Genomic DNA, 16,064 nt, shown 5'->3' with positions numbered 1-16,064 from the left:
GTGAAGGTGTGAACATCATGCTCAAAATCGCAACGAAGCTCATCAGCAAGAAGGCGACATGCAACACACTGGGGCAGATCCAGGATGTTGATCGTCAGGAGGGTGATGAGCAAGACCCATTACCTAATCTGAAAAGGAAGACATGTCAGGCCGGGGCACTTTTTGCCCATTTTGCTTCTTCATGCGTAGTTCACTCTGGTTGTTTTGTAAGGTCCAGTTGGATGAATTATCAGGTTGTTCTGGTTTAGACTTGGCTTATGGCTGCTCCCCTCTTTCTGTCAGCTAGATTGAAGCAGTTTGGCTAGGAAGGAAGAGATCTAACCAGAGCAAGTAGGATGGTCTGTCTGTGTCTTTTGTAGTCTGAACATCTCTTACGTTACTTGTTGATGAAAATGGGGAACTCGTCGATTAGAAAAAAAAAACGGTTACCTACTATTTAGGCTAAACAGCTTTTTTGAGAAGGATTTAGGCTAAACAACTAAGCGGATGATTAAATGAACATAGACTCCACCACATAGCCCATGGGCGGGGCGGGTGAGATCATAGCTGAGCAAAATCGTTCACCCACATTCAATTTTGGGATTGTCTCACCGCGTTTTATTCCTAAATCAAAACAGACCACCTCAATTAACATTACCTTTTAGTGGCTTGCTCCTTTCTTTCAATTCTTGTTCGGCAGGCTGTAAACGATCGTATATAATCGTGGATTATAAACTGGAACAATATTTTTCTTTCACACCAAACCAGCCGAACCAATCAGCAGTAAATAATCCACGATCGAGCCCAGCCAACCGAACAGGCTGATGACTTTCTTTCAATTTTCGGCTGGCTGGAAAACGGCTCTGCTCAGCTGTAGATGCACGCGCCGGCCAGGCCCCACCGCCAATTAAACAAGACAAGCCTCCCGTCCCCGTCCCCACTCCGCACCCAATAGGCAGGCTGCAGGCAGAGGCAGCTCGGCGTGTCCTCCGTCTCCATCTCGGCCCAGCCGAGCCCAACCTGTCCGCCCCCTCTCTCCCCTTTTCTGAAGTTTTCTCCCTCCTCCGTCCTCCCCCGAGTCCACACGGCCGAGGACGCCACCGGGGGAGGAGAGGACCCGGCTCGGAGGGAACAGGGGAGGGAGATGGCGATCCTGTACGCGCTGGTGGCGCGCGGCACGGTGGTGCTGGCGGAGCACAGCGCGGCGGCCACCAACGCGGGCGCCATCGCGCGCCAGGTCCTCGAGCGCCTCCCCGACGGCGGCGCCGATAGCCACGTCTCCTACACGCAGGATCGCTACGTCTTCCACGCCAAGCGCACCGACGGCATCACCGCGCTCTGCATGGCCGACGACGCCGCCGGAAGTAAGCGCTTTGCTGCTCCTGCCCGTCCCGTCCTCTCCCCACCCTTCCTTCCCGGTACGATCGCACTCGCACGGGGGGTTCCGAGCTCGATTAGGATGCCCCCGGGGTTCATTACGTGGTCCGGCTCCATAGGCCGCCGGAATAGCGAAGATCCGGGCCTGATTCTGGGTTTTGTCGTCACGCGTCCATCTGGTCTGTTACTACTGACTAGCAGTCTGAAAGCTGACCTTAGGGGATTGGTAGATCAGGACAAACTGACGAGTTCGCGATTGGATTCCAGTGTAGCCTGCCAAATGGCGTCTAAGGGTTGATGGGCTGGGGGCATAGGTTGAGCTCGTTTTTGGAGTTATGTGTTGGCAGCTCCGGTTTTGTAGCTGTTGACTTCGGGATCAAACTTGCTCATTGCTGCACTTAACAATCTGTCTACTAATTCTCAACCCATAACACTGTCTGCTGGAGTGCTGGTTCTTAGTAGGAGCAAAATTGGTCCAATCGTTGTGTCCGAGTATCATCTTAGGTCCTGTTTGGTTCAGCTTACGGGAGTCTCGCTTATAAGTTGAGCAGAATTATATAATAAGCTACGATGTAGAAAATTTGTTGTGTAAATAAGCGGGGCGTTTGGCTGTCCTGATTATTTCGGGTATGACATTTTACGCTGGAAACCCTAAACTTTTCTCAAACTTCGTAGTACTATTTACTACTGTTTCTGTGAGTCTATAGCCTTGCAACTGGATCCAAATAAGAGTTTCTATTTGCATCCTGGTCCTTCTTCTTCAATCGATGCATGAGCTCGGAGGGAGCCGGCGGTAGGGGGAGAGCCGGCGGTGAGGGAGTGACCCGGTCGAGGAGGCCGCCAGCCAGAGGCCAGATCCAGCAGGGACCTGCTCCTCGCCGGCGGATCTGGTCCAGGGCCGGGCTAGAGGGAGGCGATGACGGTTGTGGAGGCGGGAGCCAGACCGGAGGGAGGCGCTGACGGATGGAGCGGTGCCGGGGAGGGAGGTGGCGCCGGGGATGGAGACCGCGCCGGGGAGGGAAGCCGCGCCGGAGATGGTGGCCGCGCCGGGGAGGCAGGCCGCGCCAGACCGGAGGGAGGCGCTGACGGATGCAGCGGCGCCGGGGAGGGAGGCGGCGCCGGGGATGGAGACCGCGCCGGGGAGGGAAGCCGCGCCGGAGATGGTGGCCGCGCCGGGGAGGGAGGCCGCGCCAGAGATGGTGGCCGTGCCGGGGAGGGAGGCGGCGCCAGGGATGGAGGGAGTGAGCGAACGCGAACCCGCGTTCTCCAAATCGCACGCCTTGGCTCGCTTTTTGGCCGTAGGCTATTTTCCGCGTATAAGCGGACGCGCGATGGCTGGTCGCGAGCGCGACGCAACCCGTTTGGCGAGATTTTCGGCTCATCTCGGTCGCGAACGCGAGAATGAGCGGAACCAAACAGGGCCTTATCCTGCTGACTTTAAGCTTTGCGGTACAATGCATACGGTGACTGTTTTGACTACTAGCACATCTTTCACATTATCAACTAGAATTTTATGGCACGAATTTCGTATTGTCATTGCCTGCAAATACGTCTGTTGTGAAATGCTTAGCCATGAGCTTATCAGTGTTTTATCCTTTTTTTTGCCACAGGACGGATCCCCTTTGCATTTTTGGAAGATATTCATGGGAGATTTGTCAAGACATATGGCCGGGCTGCACTGACAGCTCTTGCATATGCAATGAATGATGAATTCTCAAGGGTCCTGAGCCAACAAATGGACTACTATTCAAATGACCCTAATGCAGATAGAATAAACCGCATGAGAGGTGAAATCAATCAGGTAATGCACCCATTTTTTCAGTTGTTTCATATATGAAGGCTATTCTATATCGAAGAAAATATATATTCTGAAAACTAGCATTGAATGTATGCTGTGATCTCTGATCTTATAAACCTTTGTGGAACTGCTTCTTTCCAATTTCCATATACTTGTTTAAACCAAACCATAAAAAAAAATCCCATTGGTCTTGCACATTGCCATGAAAGAGTCTCACAATACAAAAGGATTTACCTATTCACTATTTTCTCGCAGGTTCGTAGTGTTATGATTGATAACATTGATAAGGTCCTTGAAAGAGGTGATCGTTTGGAACTGCTGGTTGACAAGACTGCAAATATGCAAGGAAATACAGTTCGATTCAAAAGACAAGCTCGGCGGTTCAGAAACACTACTTGGTGGAGAAATGTCAAACTCACGTATGGGATATTCTGATTTCTTGACTTAATTTAAAACACGTCGCTATCATATTTTTTCTTGCATATTGATCTCTCCTTCCTTTTTGCCTCACGAACTCTTAATTTTGCTTCTGGTTCATGAACTTCGTACTGACTTTTTTCACTTTCCATGGATTCTTAATTTTGCTTCTTAATACCCAACTCAATATGCCATTTTGTTGAAAAATAATATCCTTAACTTTTAGTGTGGGATGCATGTAGCCGTGTACTCCATGACATTCAAGCATGGGAACTATTTCTCCTTTTTTTGTCGTGCCAAGCAGCAACCTTTACAGTTTTGAATAATTATTATATGTGAAAGCTGGATGCCATAATCATTGGTGTGCCATAATTATTAGGCTCTTGGTATGATGCTATGATGTTTCCTCCACTGCTGTTTGAGCTTTTCGCATGCAATAATCATATTCTATATCTCTGTTTGTGCAGGGCCGCATTGATACTTCTCCTCCTGGTAATAATATATGTCGTTCTTGTGTTCGTGTGCCATGGTTTCACCCTACCAACTTGCATAAGGTAAGGCATGATCTGCGCATTGTGCTTTTTGGTGTGCATGTTTGTGTATGTCCCTGTCCCCGAGAGCAGCAGCTATCGCAATACCATTGCAATTTGTTTTTTTGTGTAGAGGAAAGCTACAGATTATGATGTGATTGTGAAAACTCAATTAAAGATGTAAACTTCACATAAAACTGCTTCTTGTGGGTTTGGCTATGGCCTTGTAGCTCTACGAGAATTCGGTGCTTGAATTTGTGTTTATTTGTGGCTATTCTTGTGTCTGTAAATGAATTCAGTTACGACTATATTATGGCTATGCTAATGTAATATTCTTGAATTTGACAAGATGACATACACGTGGAGCTGCCATGAAAACTTCTTCCCAGCACAACAGCAGCATGCCAGTATTTGCATCTATCAGTGCGTCCATCTCCGTAGGAAATTACTTTGCAATGTTGCACAATCTATTTCGCCTCAGTCACATGTACACTTGTGCCTGATCAGAGGCTGAACGGAAAGAATTCTGCTCCATCTTTGGATCATTGATTATGGCATAATGTTAAGGCTTTTGCTTCACATTGACAAGAACTGCCACTTGTTACTTGTATATACTTGCGCTCACCTTCAGAGAAAAACCTTGGGTCAACAAACATATAAGTGCGGTGCCGGCCGCGTTTTCAGAAACATAAATACCAATGACCTCCATTTCGTCGTTCACATGTAGCCCAAGTCCTTGTACTGATCAATGAGGGCCCGCTCGTACTCCCGTACCTTGTTCCTCGTCCTCTTCTCCAGGACCGCGGCCGTGGGCTTCACCTCGAACACGACATCCAACGCCGCCTGCGCCGCCTTCTTCCTCTTCAGATTTAGGCCCTGTTTAGATGCCACCCAAAAAACAAAAATTTTCAAGATTCTCCGTCACATCAAATCTTGCGGCACATGTATGAAGCATTAAATATAGATAAAAAGAATAACTAATTGCACAGTTTACCTGTAATTGGCGAGACGAATCTTTTAAGCCTAAATAGTCCATAATTGGACAATTTTTGCCAAATACAAACGAAAGTGCTACAGTAGCCAAAGCCAAAAATTTTCGGAATTAAACGCGCCCTTATCCCCTTAGACGCGCTTGCCTCCATCTTCTTCCCGGCCCCAGCCGCCTGGCCCTCCACCGCGAGGTTCGAGTTCGACGAACTTGCCGCCTCCATCTCGAGGCCACGATCACCGGCCCCTAACGCCCGCGATCGAGCCCTCTCTGCTCCCTCTCCAAACAGCCTACCCACGTTGCCGGCTTGCCGCGGCGCACATGGCCTTGCCATGCATGGCATCCACCGACGGCGTGGGCTGCCAATCGACAGCAGGGCATTGGCATAAGATCACGGATAGCACAACTATCCTTCTCATCAGGGACCAAGATTATCTTATAGGAGTATGGTACTGTATATTTCAAGCAGCAGAACAACAATCACGCAGAAACAAGAGTCCTTTCTCTCCCTATCTGACACACATGTAGCAATTACGGGATAACTCGTCTGTACTGCAAACATAGGGCCAAATAGTATACTACATACAACTACAACAAATCCAGGTTCACGACCACTCCGTTCTTACAGCTTACCGTAGAAATTTTACCCTAACAACAAACGAAAGGCATGGTAGCAACACTCAAACACAAACAGAGGGCAGCTCAAGGCGTAATTTCAGACACACCGGTGAATAGTGTCCTTCCAGGTTGTGCATCCAGAGTGATGGTCACAGCACCACAGCTGTTTCATTGATTCCCCAGGATCATGCTGAAGTATAGGTGGCTCTGCGTAGGCTTCCGACCTGTTGACGTTGTGGTCTGCTTCTTCACCGCCCAAAGCAGAAGCGCCGAAAGTCTCGGCAGATTCGCTTGAAAAGCCATTGACGAAACTTGTCCTGGACTCTGTGTTTGTTCCGAGAAGATCAGCTACCTGAGGAACAGATATCCCACTCCTGCTTCCACAGCCTTCAGATGAGACTGCAAACGAGTCCACAGAGTTCGAGTTGCTTTGGAGATTTTGGTATTGTCCCTCCTCTTTAAGCAGCATGACTTCACTGCATACCTGTTCATTAGTAGGCACACAGCTGCGACTTCCATCACATGAGAAAGTGTCTTTAGAACCAGCCACCAAATACAGAGTTTCATCATCTTTCTGATCAGAAGAGTTCTTGTGTTCACTTCCTCCATCCCCACTACCCGTGTCCACAATGGTACATTCCAGAACAGTCGAAGTATCACCGCAACAGCTGTGGTAATGTTCGTCATGGGGGAGCATAATGGTATCTTGATGACCTGTAGACACATTGTTGGAGCTTAAGGATCTGAGGACGTAGGAGTGCGAGAGGGGAGGCCTGGGCTTGAAACCCCGGCGATGAACTGGCGGCGCCGTGCTCGGCGCCTGGCTGGGAACTCAGCGATAACAGGAGACGTGAACAGTAACGCCCGAGGGGCCAAGGTAAGATAAACTCAATCTCAGGCTTAAGATCTATTCTTTCAGATTGTTTGACACTTATACCAACTCAATAACAAATCTCGCCTAAATCTGAGGGCTAATAAACTCGACTTAACAAACTCCAACTAAAATAGCACTCCTAATAACTAACTCCTATTGAACCGGCTGGAGCCAAACCGGCTCCCACGCTTGGCCCTGGTGGGCGCACTCTGGTGCATGCCTCCGCACAACTAGCTTAGCCACTCTTCTTGTTACGACGCTGGTACACTTTTCCCACCATAACATCAATCCCCCCCTCGAGGAACAGCTCGTCCTCGAGCTGGAAGGCGGGGAACTCAGCGTGGAATTCTTCCAGCGGCTCCCAGGTGGCTTCATCTTCAGGCAATTCTGCCCACTGGATCAAGACATGCCAAGTGCCCCGACAAAGCTGGGCACGTAGAGCACGGGCTGACTGTTGGAGGCGAAGACCGTGGCGCAGTGGAGGAAGGGCCAGGGGCGTTGTTGGAGGAGTCCCCCGGAACGGCTTGAGGACGCCAACATGAAAGACGTTGTGGATGCGCGCTCCTTCTGGCAACAACAGACGGTACGCGACGTCGCCAATGCGCTCGGTCACCTGGAACGGGCCGGCGAACCGCGGGCTCAGCTTGCCCCGCGGTCCCGGCAGCAGCGACTGCACCGGTCGATGGAGGATGCGTAGCCACACCCAATCGCCCACTGTAAACTCCAGGGGGCGATGGTGGCTGTCGTAGTAGCGCTTGGCATATTCCTAGGCCTAGAGGAGGCGTTCGCGCACCTCAGCCAGGAAGGCGTCGCGATCTTGGAGAAGCGCGTCGACGATGTCGGTGTGCGTTGTGCCTGCAGTATAGGGAATTAAGGTAGGCGGAGGCCGGCCATAAACAACCTGAAATGGCGAAGTCCGCAAGGCAGTGTGGTAGGACGTGTTGTAGCAGTACTCTGCCCAGGGTAGCCACTCCAACCAAGCACGAGGGCGGTCGCCGGTGATGCAGCGTAAATACATGGCAATGGTCTTGTTCACTGCTTCCGACTGGCTGTCAGTTTGCGGGTGGAACGCCGTACTGAGGCGGAGTTTGACCCCCGCCAACTTGAACAGATCCCGCCACACATTGCCAGTAAACACGGGATCCCTGTCGCTGACAATGGAGTTGGGGAACCCGTGTAGGCGAACGATGGCCTCGAAGAACGCCTTGGCAACCGACGCCGCTGTATACGGATGACTGAGCGCTATAAAGTGCGCGTGCTTGGAGAAGCGATCGACCACAGTCAAGATGACACTCTTGCCATTAACACGTGGTAGTCCTTCGATGAAGTCGAGCGAGATGTTGGACCACACCTGCGATGGCACTTCTAGGGGCTGTAGCAGCCCTACCGGCCAAAGGGAGTCCACCTTGTTTTTCTGGCAGACGGCGCAGGCGTGCACAAAGTCGCGCACCTGTGCATGGTCGCCCTCAATGTAAAACTGGGCGCGCAGACGGTGGAGGGTCTTCTGAACGCCCTCATGCCCAACCGAGTGGGCAAGCTCCAGCACGATGGGCAGCAGCGCTGACTGCGCCGGCATGAAGACGCGGGTGCCGTGAAGAATGAGGCCGTCCACGACGCGCCAAGGGGCGCCGCGTTCAGCGGCGACCGAGTCTCGCAGCGCGCGCAGTGCTGTGTCCCCCTCGAGCTCGCGGCGGAGGTTGTCGAAGAGGTCGAAGGATGGTCCTGACAGGGCATGCAGATGATCAGCAGCCTCGTCACGCGCGGGACAGCGCGTCTGCAACCACGTTCAGGCGCCCCGGTCGAAACTCGACGGCGACGTCGTAGCCGAACAGCTTGGAGACCCACTAGTGTTGAGGCAGGGTGGAGAGGCGCTGGTCAAGGAGGAACTTGAGCGCATAGTGATCGGTGCGCACAACGAAGCGATGCCCCAAAGATAGGGCCTCCAGTGACGAACAGCCTATACCAAACCAATTAGTTCCTGCTCGTACGCAGCTAGCTTCATGTGCCTTGGCGAGAACGGCCTGCTGAAGAACGCGAGCACAGCGCCAAAACCCGACCCGGACGCATCGTAGTCCACCGTGAAGGGTAGCTCGAAGTCCAGCAGTTGGAGAATCAGAGCCACAACCAGCGCTTGTTTCAGCGCCGTGAACACCGTCGTGGCCTCCTCTGACCACAGAAAAGTGTCCTTGCGCAGGAGCTGCGTGAGGGGCACAGCGATGGCGCCGAAGTTCTTGATGAAGCGGCGGTAGTAGCCCGCCAAGCCGAGGAAGCCACGGAGACCCCGCATTGAGCGTGGCTGTGGCCAGGACGTCACTGCTTCCACCTTGGACTGGTCCATGGCAACTCCATCCGCGGAAATGATGTGGCCCAGGTACGCGACGAAGGACGTGGTGAACGAACACTTGCTGTGTTTGATGCGTAGCTGCTGTTCATGCAACGCTGTGAGGACGGCCTTGACATGCTGGAGGTGCGACGTCCACGAAGGGCTATAGATTAATATGTCATCAAAGAAAACCAACACGAACTTACGTAGGTACGGCCGAAGGACCGTGTTCATGAGGCTCTGGAAAGTCGTCGGTGTGTTGGTCAGGCCGAACGGCATGACCAAAAACTCGAAGTGCCCCTAATGCGTGCGGAAGGTCGTCTTCTCGATGTCATCAGCGTGCATTCGGACTTGATGGTAGCCCGAACCGAGATCTAACTTGGTGAAAAATTTGGCGCCTTTGAGTTCATCCAGGAGCTCCTCTACCACTGGAATGGGGAACTTGTCCTTGACTGTGCGGTCGTTGAGGGCACGATAATCCACACAAAAGCACCAGGAGGAGTCCAGTTTCTTGACCAGCAGCACCGGCGCTGAGAACGCCGACGTACTTGGCCAGATGACGCCCTGGGACAGCATAGCAGCACACTGGGACTCGAGCTCCTCTTTCTGTAGCTGTGGATACCGGTAGGGGCGGACTGCTACCGGCGCCGTGTTGGGCTGCAGATGTATTCTGTGATCACACGAACAGACCGATGGCAAGCCCTGGGGCTCGGCGAAGAGGTCCTCGAAGGACTACAGTAAGCGCTCCATCAGAGCCGGCCCATCTTGGCGAAGTGCATGGAGGCGCTGAGTTGACTGTACATCATGCCGTGTCGAGCCAATGCCACGCCAGAACACGCGGCGACCTCCATGTGAGAACGCCATACACAAGTCATCGAAGTCCCAGAGGATGGGCCCCAACGTCCTCAGAAAAGTGACGTCGAGGACCATGTCATAGCCATCAATCGGGATGGAGTAGCAGTCGATGGAGAACTGTTCGTCGGCGATGCAAATGGCGATGTCCTTCATGAGGCCATGGCAGGTCACACGGTCACCGTTGGCGACGATGACCCCGGCACCCGGGCAAGGGTGGAACTGAAGGCCAACGCGTCGGGCGACGTCGCCGCGCACAAAATTATGCGTGGACCCCGAATCCAAGAGCGCAACAAACTGCTCATTGCCAATCTGTTTGTAGAGTTGCATGGTGTCTTCTGTACGAATGCTAGTAATGGTGTTGAGCGAGATCATGGGGGTGTCGGGGTTGAAGGTCAGCGGGTTTGCTGTTGCAGGTGCCTCTGGCGGCTCATCGGCGTCATCTGGTTCCTCGACGATGTAGTCAGATGCCTCCAGATAAAAGAGCCGAGCGCACTTATGGCCATGAACGTACTGTTCATCATAGTTATAGCAGAGCCCCTCTATCGGGTTCATAAACCCAGGGTCCCTCGAGGACCGTCTTCCACGCCCGGGCTCGGCCCAGGAAAACAACATATATTTCATGGGCCGGCCCAAAAAACTAAAACACAGCGGGCCGGAAGGGAAGTTCGGTCGTCGACCGGAAGGTCTACCCTTAAGAACAGGCGCCCGCTCATCAACTTCTTCGGCCCGCCTCTCCTACCGGAGCACTCGCTTTAGGCACCAGCCATCTCCAAGCAGTCTCTCCAATCAGAAGGCTTGGCCCAAAACGCTGCTTCCTACTCCGACCCCGCAACTCTGACCCCGTGACCGGGGCTCGTGGGAAGCCTGCTCACCGCTCTTCTCCGACCGACGCACTGAGAGCCGACTAGAGTCATCTGACCGGGGGCTCCTCGTTCGGAAGGAACGAGAAGACGTGCGGAGAAAGGCAAGGCATGGCTCACAAGTCAAAACCACTGTACCAGGGACCATACCCTGCACGAAACAGTGCTCTGCAGCCACCCTGACATAAAGTATTGTAGGGGCCGCTAAAAACTACCATATGGCAAGCCCCCCCTGCGTGTCTCTGGACATCGATCGCGGTATGGGCTCTAGGATTTGCCATATCGAGTGAACATAGCGCGGCTCCTCACATGCCACTAGGCATCCAAAAGTATTTGCAGGTACCGGCGTCCATCCTTCCTGAAGAAGATAGCTCGACCCCCCGTGCACATCTAGCATCCTACAGCGACATCGGCAGTATTGGGGGGCTTCAACCATTATCCAGTTTTCATCACCGTAGGCAGCAAGGCTTAGAAATATCTGTACTCTCTCCCTCTCACCTGTAAAAAGCAATCCCCTTCATCTATAAAAGGGGATGCGCTCCCTCCAACGAGGGGAGATCGACTTCACAAAGCTCAGACTCACTAGATCGACATCAACCCCTTACAACCGCAGGACCACCAAGTTCCGACCGCAACCCTTCCGGTCAGAGCCATCCGAACCTCTTGTATACCCCCTCCTTTCTCCTTCTCATTTGTAACCCCACTATAGACTTCGAGCACCTGGGCTCAGGAATAAAGTCACCGACCGACCACGACTGGACGTAGGGCACGTTGCTTGAACCAGTATAAATCCTATGTCACTGAGTGCTAGGCCACCTCCGATCACAACATACAGCAAAACTACAAATATTTACTAGTTGGTCACTTTCTGCACCGATAGTTGGCGCTGTCCGTGGGGAGGACGTTGTACATTCAACACCTTTTGGTCATCGGATGGCCCATTTTTCTGCCACCCCCGCCGTGGTGGGCTCGGACGATATGATTCGCTTCGGCTCGCTGGAGTTCCCTGCACTCTCGCCCGCCGGGATGCGGGTTCCACCCGTCTTCGAGCCATCCTAGGCCTTCCACTTCGGGAGCTTGGACTTCGTCGCCGATCGGCTCAGCGTACTCCACCTTCACAAGGAAGCTCGCGACCCGGCACCCATTGGAAGGACGTCCTCCATTGACTCCGGGACGCGCGACTTCGACGGCGCGGCATCTGCGCTTCATTCCGAGCAAACTCTGTGCTCAAACCCCGCTGTGAGTAATATACATGCTGTTATTTACTTACTATGATCTATCTTCCGCCAAATATCTAGTGGGTTACCATTGTCCCCGTCGTAGCCGCCATACGGCTGGTTCCCCTATGGCCTCGCGTCTTCCGCGGACGCATACGCCCGGGGACTCCAAAAGGTGCTGGCGCCGCACCCTCTCACGTCTGAGTTCGTGGGGATGGCGAGCTATGCTCCCACCTGTTTCCTCGACATCATGGATGATGACGTCGGGAGCGACGGCTTTAGCATCAGCGACATGGCGCCTAGCCACCATCGGTCCTGGGAATACACTGTGGCGGACGCCCCAGAACAGCCGCTAGGGGTAACAGAGTCCTTCCGGACCCATGCCCCACCAGGCCCTCACGCGGAGACCCCCGAGCTCACACGTGAGCACGGGGAGGATCTGCGACTACTGTGGCCGCATCAGCCACCAACTGCACCAACGCGCTCGGCGCACCACACTGCGCCCCGTGCGCATAGACCTACGAGCGGCGCTCGGGGTCACGCCCGTCAGCCCCAGCGCAACGCTCCGGTTTGGGGGACCGACCACCCACAGTTTGCTCAGGCCAGTCAGAACGTTGCCGCCGCGGCAATGCTCCTGCGTGACCTGCCTGAGCCGAACGACCCTCACGGACGGGCAATCCACCAGAACCTCCGGGCACTGTTGGAGGCCGCCGCCGTTCAACAGGTGGAGTACTCCGTATCACGACGCCGACTCGCGACCTCGCTCCCTGTCCGGGGAACAGGGACGCAACAGATGGGGCACTACACCCTGTCATCGCCACAACCACCGATTGCGGCACAAGAAGTCGCAACCGCACCTCATCTTGACTTGATGACCGCCCCATGCCGACCGCCTATCTACGTGCGGCTCGGGCCGAACCAAGACGCGCGCAGCATCGACTGGAGTCCCAGCCCTGACAATCTAGAACCACAGACCTTTGTCCAACACCCCCAGCAAGCGCCTTTTCTGCCGCGCTTCAACGGGGGCTACGACAAAGGTAAGGCCAAGCGCTAGGATCAAGACGAGGGCCCCTCCACGCAGAGGGGAAAAAAGAACAGAAAGGATCGCCGCCAACCGGCTAACTTCACGTCGGTCGCCGCGGCCGATCACACGGGCACATAGCCCCAGCAAGACCCTTTGGGCCACTTCCACGATCTCATGGAGAGCTCATGCACCAACCACAACTATCCCATCAACCATCTCTACAAGGACTGCTAGCTCCTCAGGCGCCTGCTGAGGTAGGCCGGTAGGCCAAAGGAAGAAAAGGCGAGGAGGCAGCGACCGAAGAAGGGGGTGCAGCGGCAAGGATCTAGACGACTGGAGCATGAAGGGATCCGATCGGAAGCCTACTGACTGAAGGACAAAGACGACGACGCTCTCTCCGACGACCTTGGAACAGCTATGTCTTTTCTTCTTTTCCTAAGTTTCAGTCTTACTTTTACTTAGCGAACGCTCCTATAAGAGCACCCCGACCCGAACACTTTTCGGCTCGGGGCGCTCGGGGGCTCCACTAGGGGGCTCTACTACCCCTTTGTTTTTGTTTTTTTTACCTTAAGTACTCTTTTGCTTTTGTATGAAGAAACTCCTTCCTACCTGAATAAAAGGGTAGTTCGTTCCTTTGATTTACCTTACGTAACTTTGCTTTAGAACATTCCGACTGATCGCACCCCGCCTTTTCTTACGGCTACGACCGGCAGAGCCTCGCGGGCCACGCCCTGGGCTCACAAAGTTGCGACCTATGGAACAAACGGGTAGGTACGAGATAGAAAGAAATTTAAAACAAAATTATGCTAAGGGGGAACTAAGGAACGAAAGGGAATAAGCTTCCCCGAACGGAGCAACTCCATCACAAAAACAAAAACCGATTGCAGTCATTAAAACACACACGAACGTTTTACACAGGGGTCCCCCCACGAACTGAAACTTCTTACATTTACTAACTACTTGTATTTAAAAAAGGTATTAAACCGACCTGGCGGCATCTGCTGATGGCACGACCGACGAAGGCGCAGGCTACTCGCTCTCCGGTAGCACGATGTTTGGCTCGATCAGGGCCGTGGCGACGTTACCCCCCGAACCAGGCTCCGTGCTATCTACAGGCTCGGAGGCATCCTCTCCACGCATGCTTCGGGCCATGTCCTGACGGTGAACATCCATCACCCACTCGGTGGAGACCTGCTCTAACACCAACCGCGCGTGCGGCAGCAGGCTCACCCCGATTGATTGGATGTCCTCCATGCTCAGGCCTTCAGCATACCCGCTGCAGATAGTGGCGAAGTCCAGGTTTGGGTGGTACGTCGCCACCGAGGTCAGCACCCCCAACGCTCCATAAAACAGCCCGCTCCTGACGAGGTCCTTGACCGCGTCCGGGACCTCCGCCAGCTGAACCACGGGGGCGCTGGTACTTGGCGCCAACCCGAAGACTTCCGAGACGACGAGCTGGGCAGCGTTGCAAATCTGAACAAGCTCCCCCTCGATATCATGTCGCTCTTCATGGGACTTGGCCAGCTCCTAGACATTCTGGTTGAGGTTTGCCTTGGTCGTCTCCAGGTGTCGCTCCAGCGCCTTCACCTTTTCCCCCAGCTCTGTGAGAAGGGCGACAAGCTCAGAAACAGGCTAGGGGGAAAAGGAATCAACACCACGAGAAAACAAAAAGGTATGCACCGACGCGAGAGGCCTCAAGGGTGGAGAGATCCTCTACCTGCCAAGCCGCCTGCTCGCGCAGCCGGGCACTCGCATCCTCCATCCCCATCACCTGGTCCCGGAGCGTGAGCACCTCCCGATCCACCTCCGACCGGGCCCTCTACTCTACCTCTAGGGCCTTCTGTGCCGACTCTAGGGCGTCTCGCTCTGGCTCAAGGGCTGCCAAGGCCTCTTGGAGCACCGCCTCGGTGCTCACCAGGGATGTACGCAGCCCCGCCTCAGTCTCTGCCTGGCGGACCTTTGCCGCCTCGAGCCCTTGCTCGGCAGTAGTCGCCCGCTCTGTCGCACACTGCTCCTCCGCCCGCGCCGCAGCCACCTCGGCCACTCGAACCTAGGACTCGCGGCAAGCGGACTCCACCCGGTGCTCAAGCTCGGCCATCCGGGCGTATTTCGCCCGGAGGAAGTGAGACTTGCGGGACGACACCTTCCTTATTTCCTGTGGAAAACAGGCATTATAAAAACAACCGACGAAAGATTCAAAGGGCAAGGAGAAGTACCAGAAACTCACCTTCGCGGCAAGCTACAAGTCGACCTCAACCAGCTGCCGGGCAAACTAAGCTTGCTTCCGGGCACTCTCCAGCTTCGCGGACAGCTCGGTGAACTCGGACACCACGACATGCCCTTGTTCGCCAAAAATTTCCCAGAGCTGGTGCTCCCGGGAATCCCAGAGGACGAACCTCGCCTTCAACGGGTCCTCGGGGAAGGGTCACTCCAGGTCACCCTCTGATGAACCACCGGAGGGCCTAGCCTCCAACCAGACCACCGCCAGCTCCCACAGCGACACCGGCGGATCCGCCACGGTATCCGCCTCGTCGTCAGACGGGATCTCCACCACCACGTTTGCATGAGACGCCGCCTGGCGTCCCAACTCTGTTCCAGCCACGCTTCCCTCCTATGACTTCGGCTCAGATGGCAGGGATGGGGCGTGCAGCCCTCCACCCGGCGCGGTGGGGAGCTCGCCCCCCCTCGTCTCCTCCACCGCGACCGGCGGAGGAGGGGCCACAAGGGTTACCTCCGCCACCGGCATCGGGATCACCACCAACAACATCGCCGCCGCTGTCATGTTACCAGCAGCCACCCCGGGGGACACCACCCCCGGGAGGGAAGGGTTCGCCGCTACCACCCTGTTGCCTCCCTCACTCGTCGCAACGCGCTACAGAGTGGGCCTCCAAACCTCCTACATGGAGGCCGGGGCGATGCTCAACCCCAGCGTCCCCCGGCCGCTGACAGAAATCGTGGGTAAGCCGCACTCCAAAAAGACTCGACCACCAAAAGTCGAAGAAGCAACCAAAGAAAACATACCGAGTGGCGAGCGGCACTACTCTGAAGACAGGCTCCGACGACAATGGGCCCACAGGATGAGGACCGCTCCCGGACTGCGACCCGCGCCCCCTCACTTCAAACAGGGTCGGAGTTGTCCCAACCCGCTCCTGCCCGGCCTACGGGTCGCTACGACCTCCGGTTCAGGGCTCCCCGACCGGAGCA

At 54.6% G+C, this 16,064-nt stretch overlaps 1 protein-coding gene across 1 annotated transcript; it reads left to right on the top strand.

The window, feature by feature from the left end:
* The first annotated feature begins 964 nt into the window (after positions 1 to 964).
* LOC136520984 (vesicle-associated membrane protein 711-like) lies at positions 965 to 4,692 on the top strand. The gene is made up of 5 exons (XM_066514699.1): positions 965 to 1,343; positions 2,967 to 3,157; positions 3,410 to 3,573; positions 4,039 to 4,125; positions 4,451 to 4,692. Exons 1-5 carry the CDS (start codon positions 1,124 to 1,126, stop codon positions 4,452 to 4,454), a joined length of 666 nt encoding a protein of 221 aa, XP_066370796.1. The 5' UTR covers positions 965 to 1,123; the 3' UTR covers positions 4,455 to 4,692.
* The last annotated feature ends 11,372 nt before the right edge of the window (positions 4,693 to 16,064 follow it).

The sequence above is a fragment of the Miscanthus floridulus genome, chromosome 18, assembly GCF_019320115.1.
Source record: "Miscanthus floridulus cultivar M001 chromosome 18, ASM1932011v1, whole genome shotgun sequence".
NCBI classification, from domain to species: domain Eukaryota; kingdom Viridiplantae; phylum Streptophyta; class Magnoliopsida; order Poales; family Poaceae; genus Miscanthus; species Miscanthus floridulus.
The sequence above is the reverse complement of the archived record's forward strand: the minus strand, read 5'-3'. Positions and strand labels throughout refer to the sequence as shown.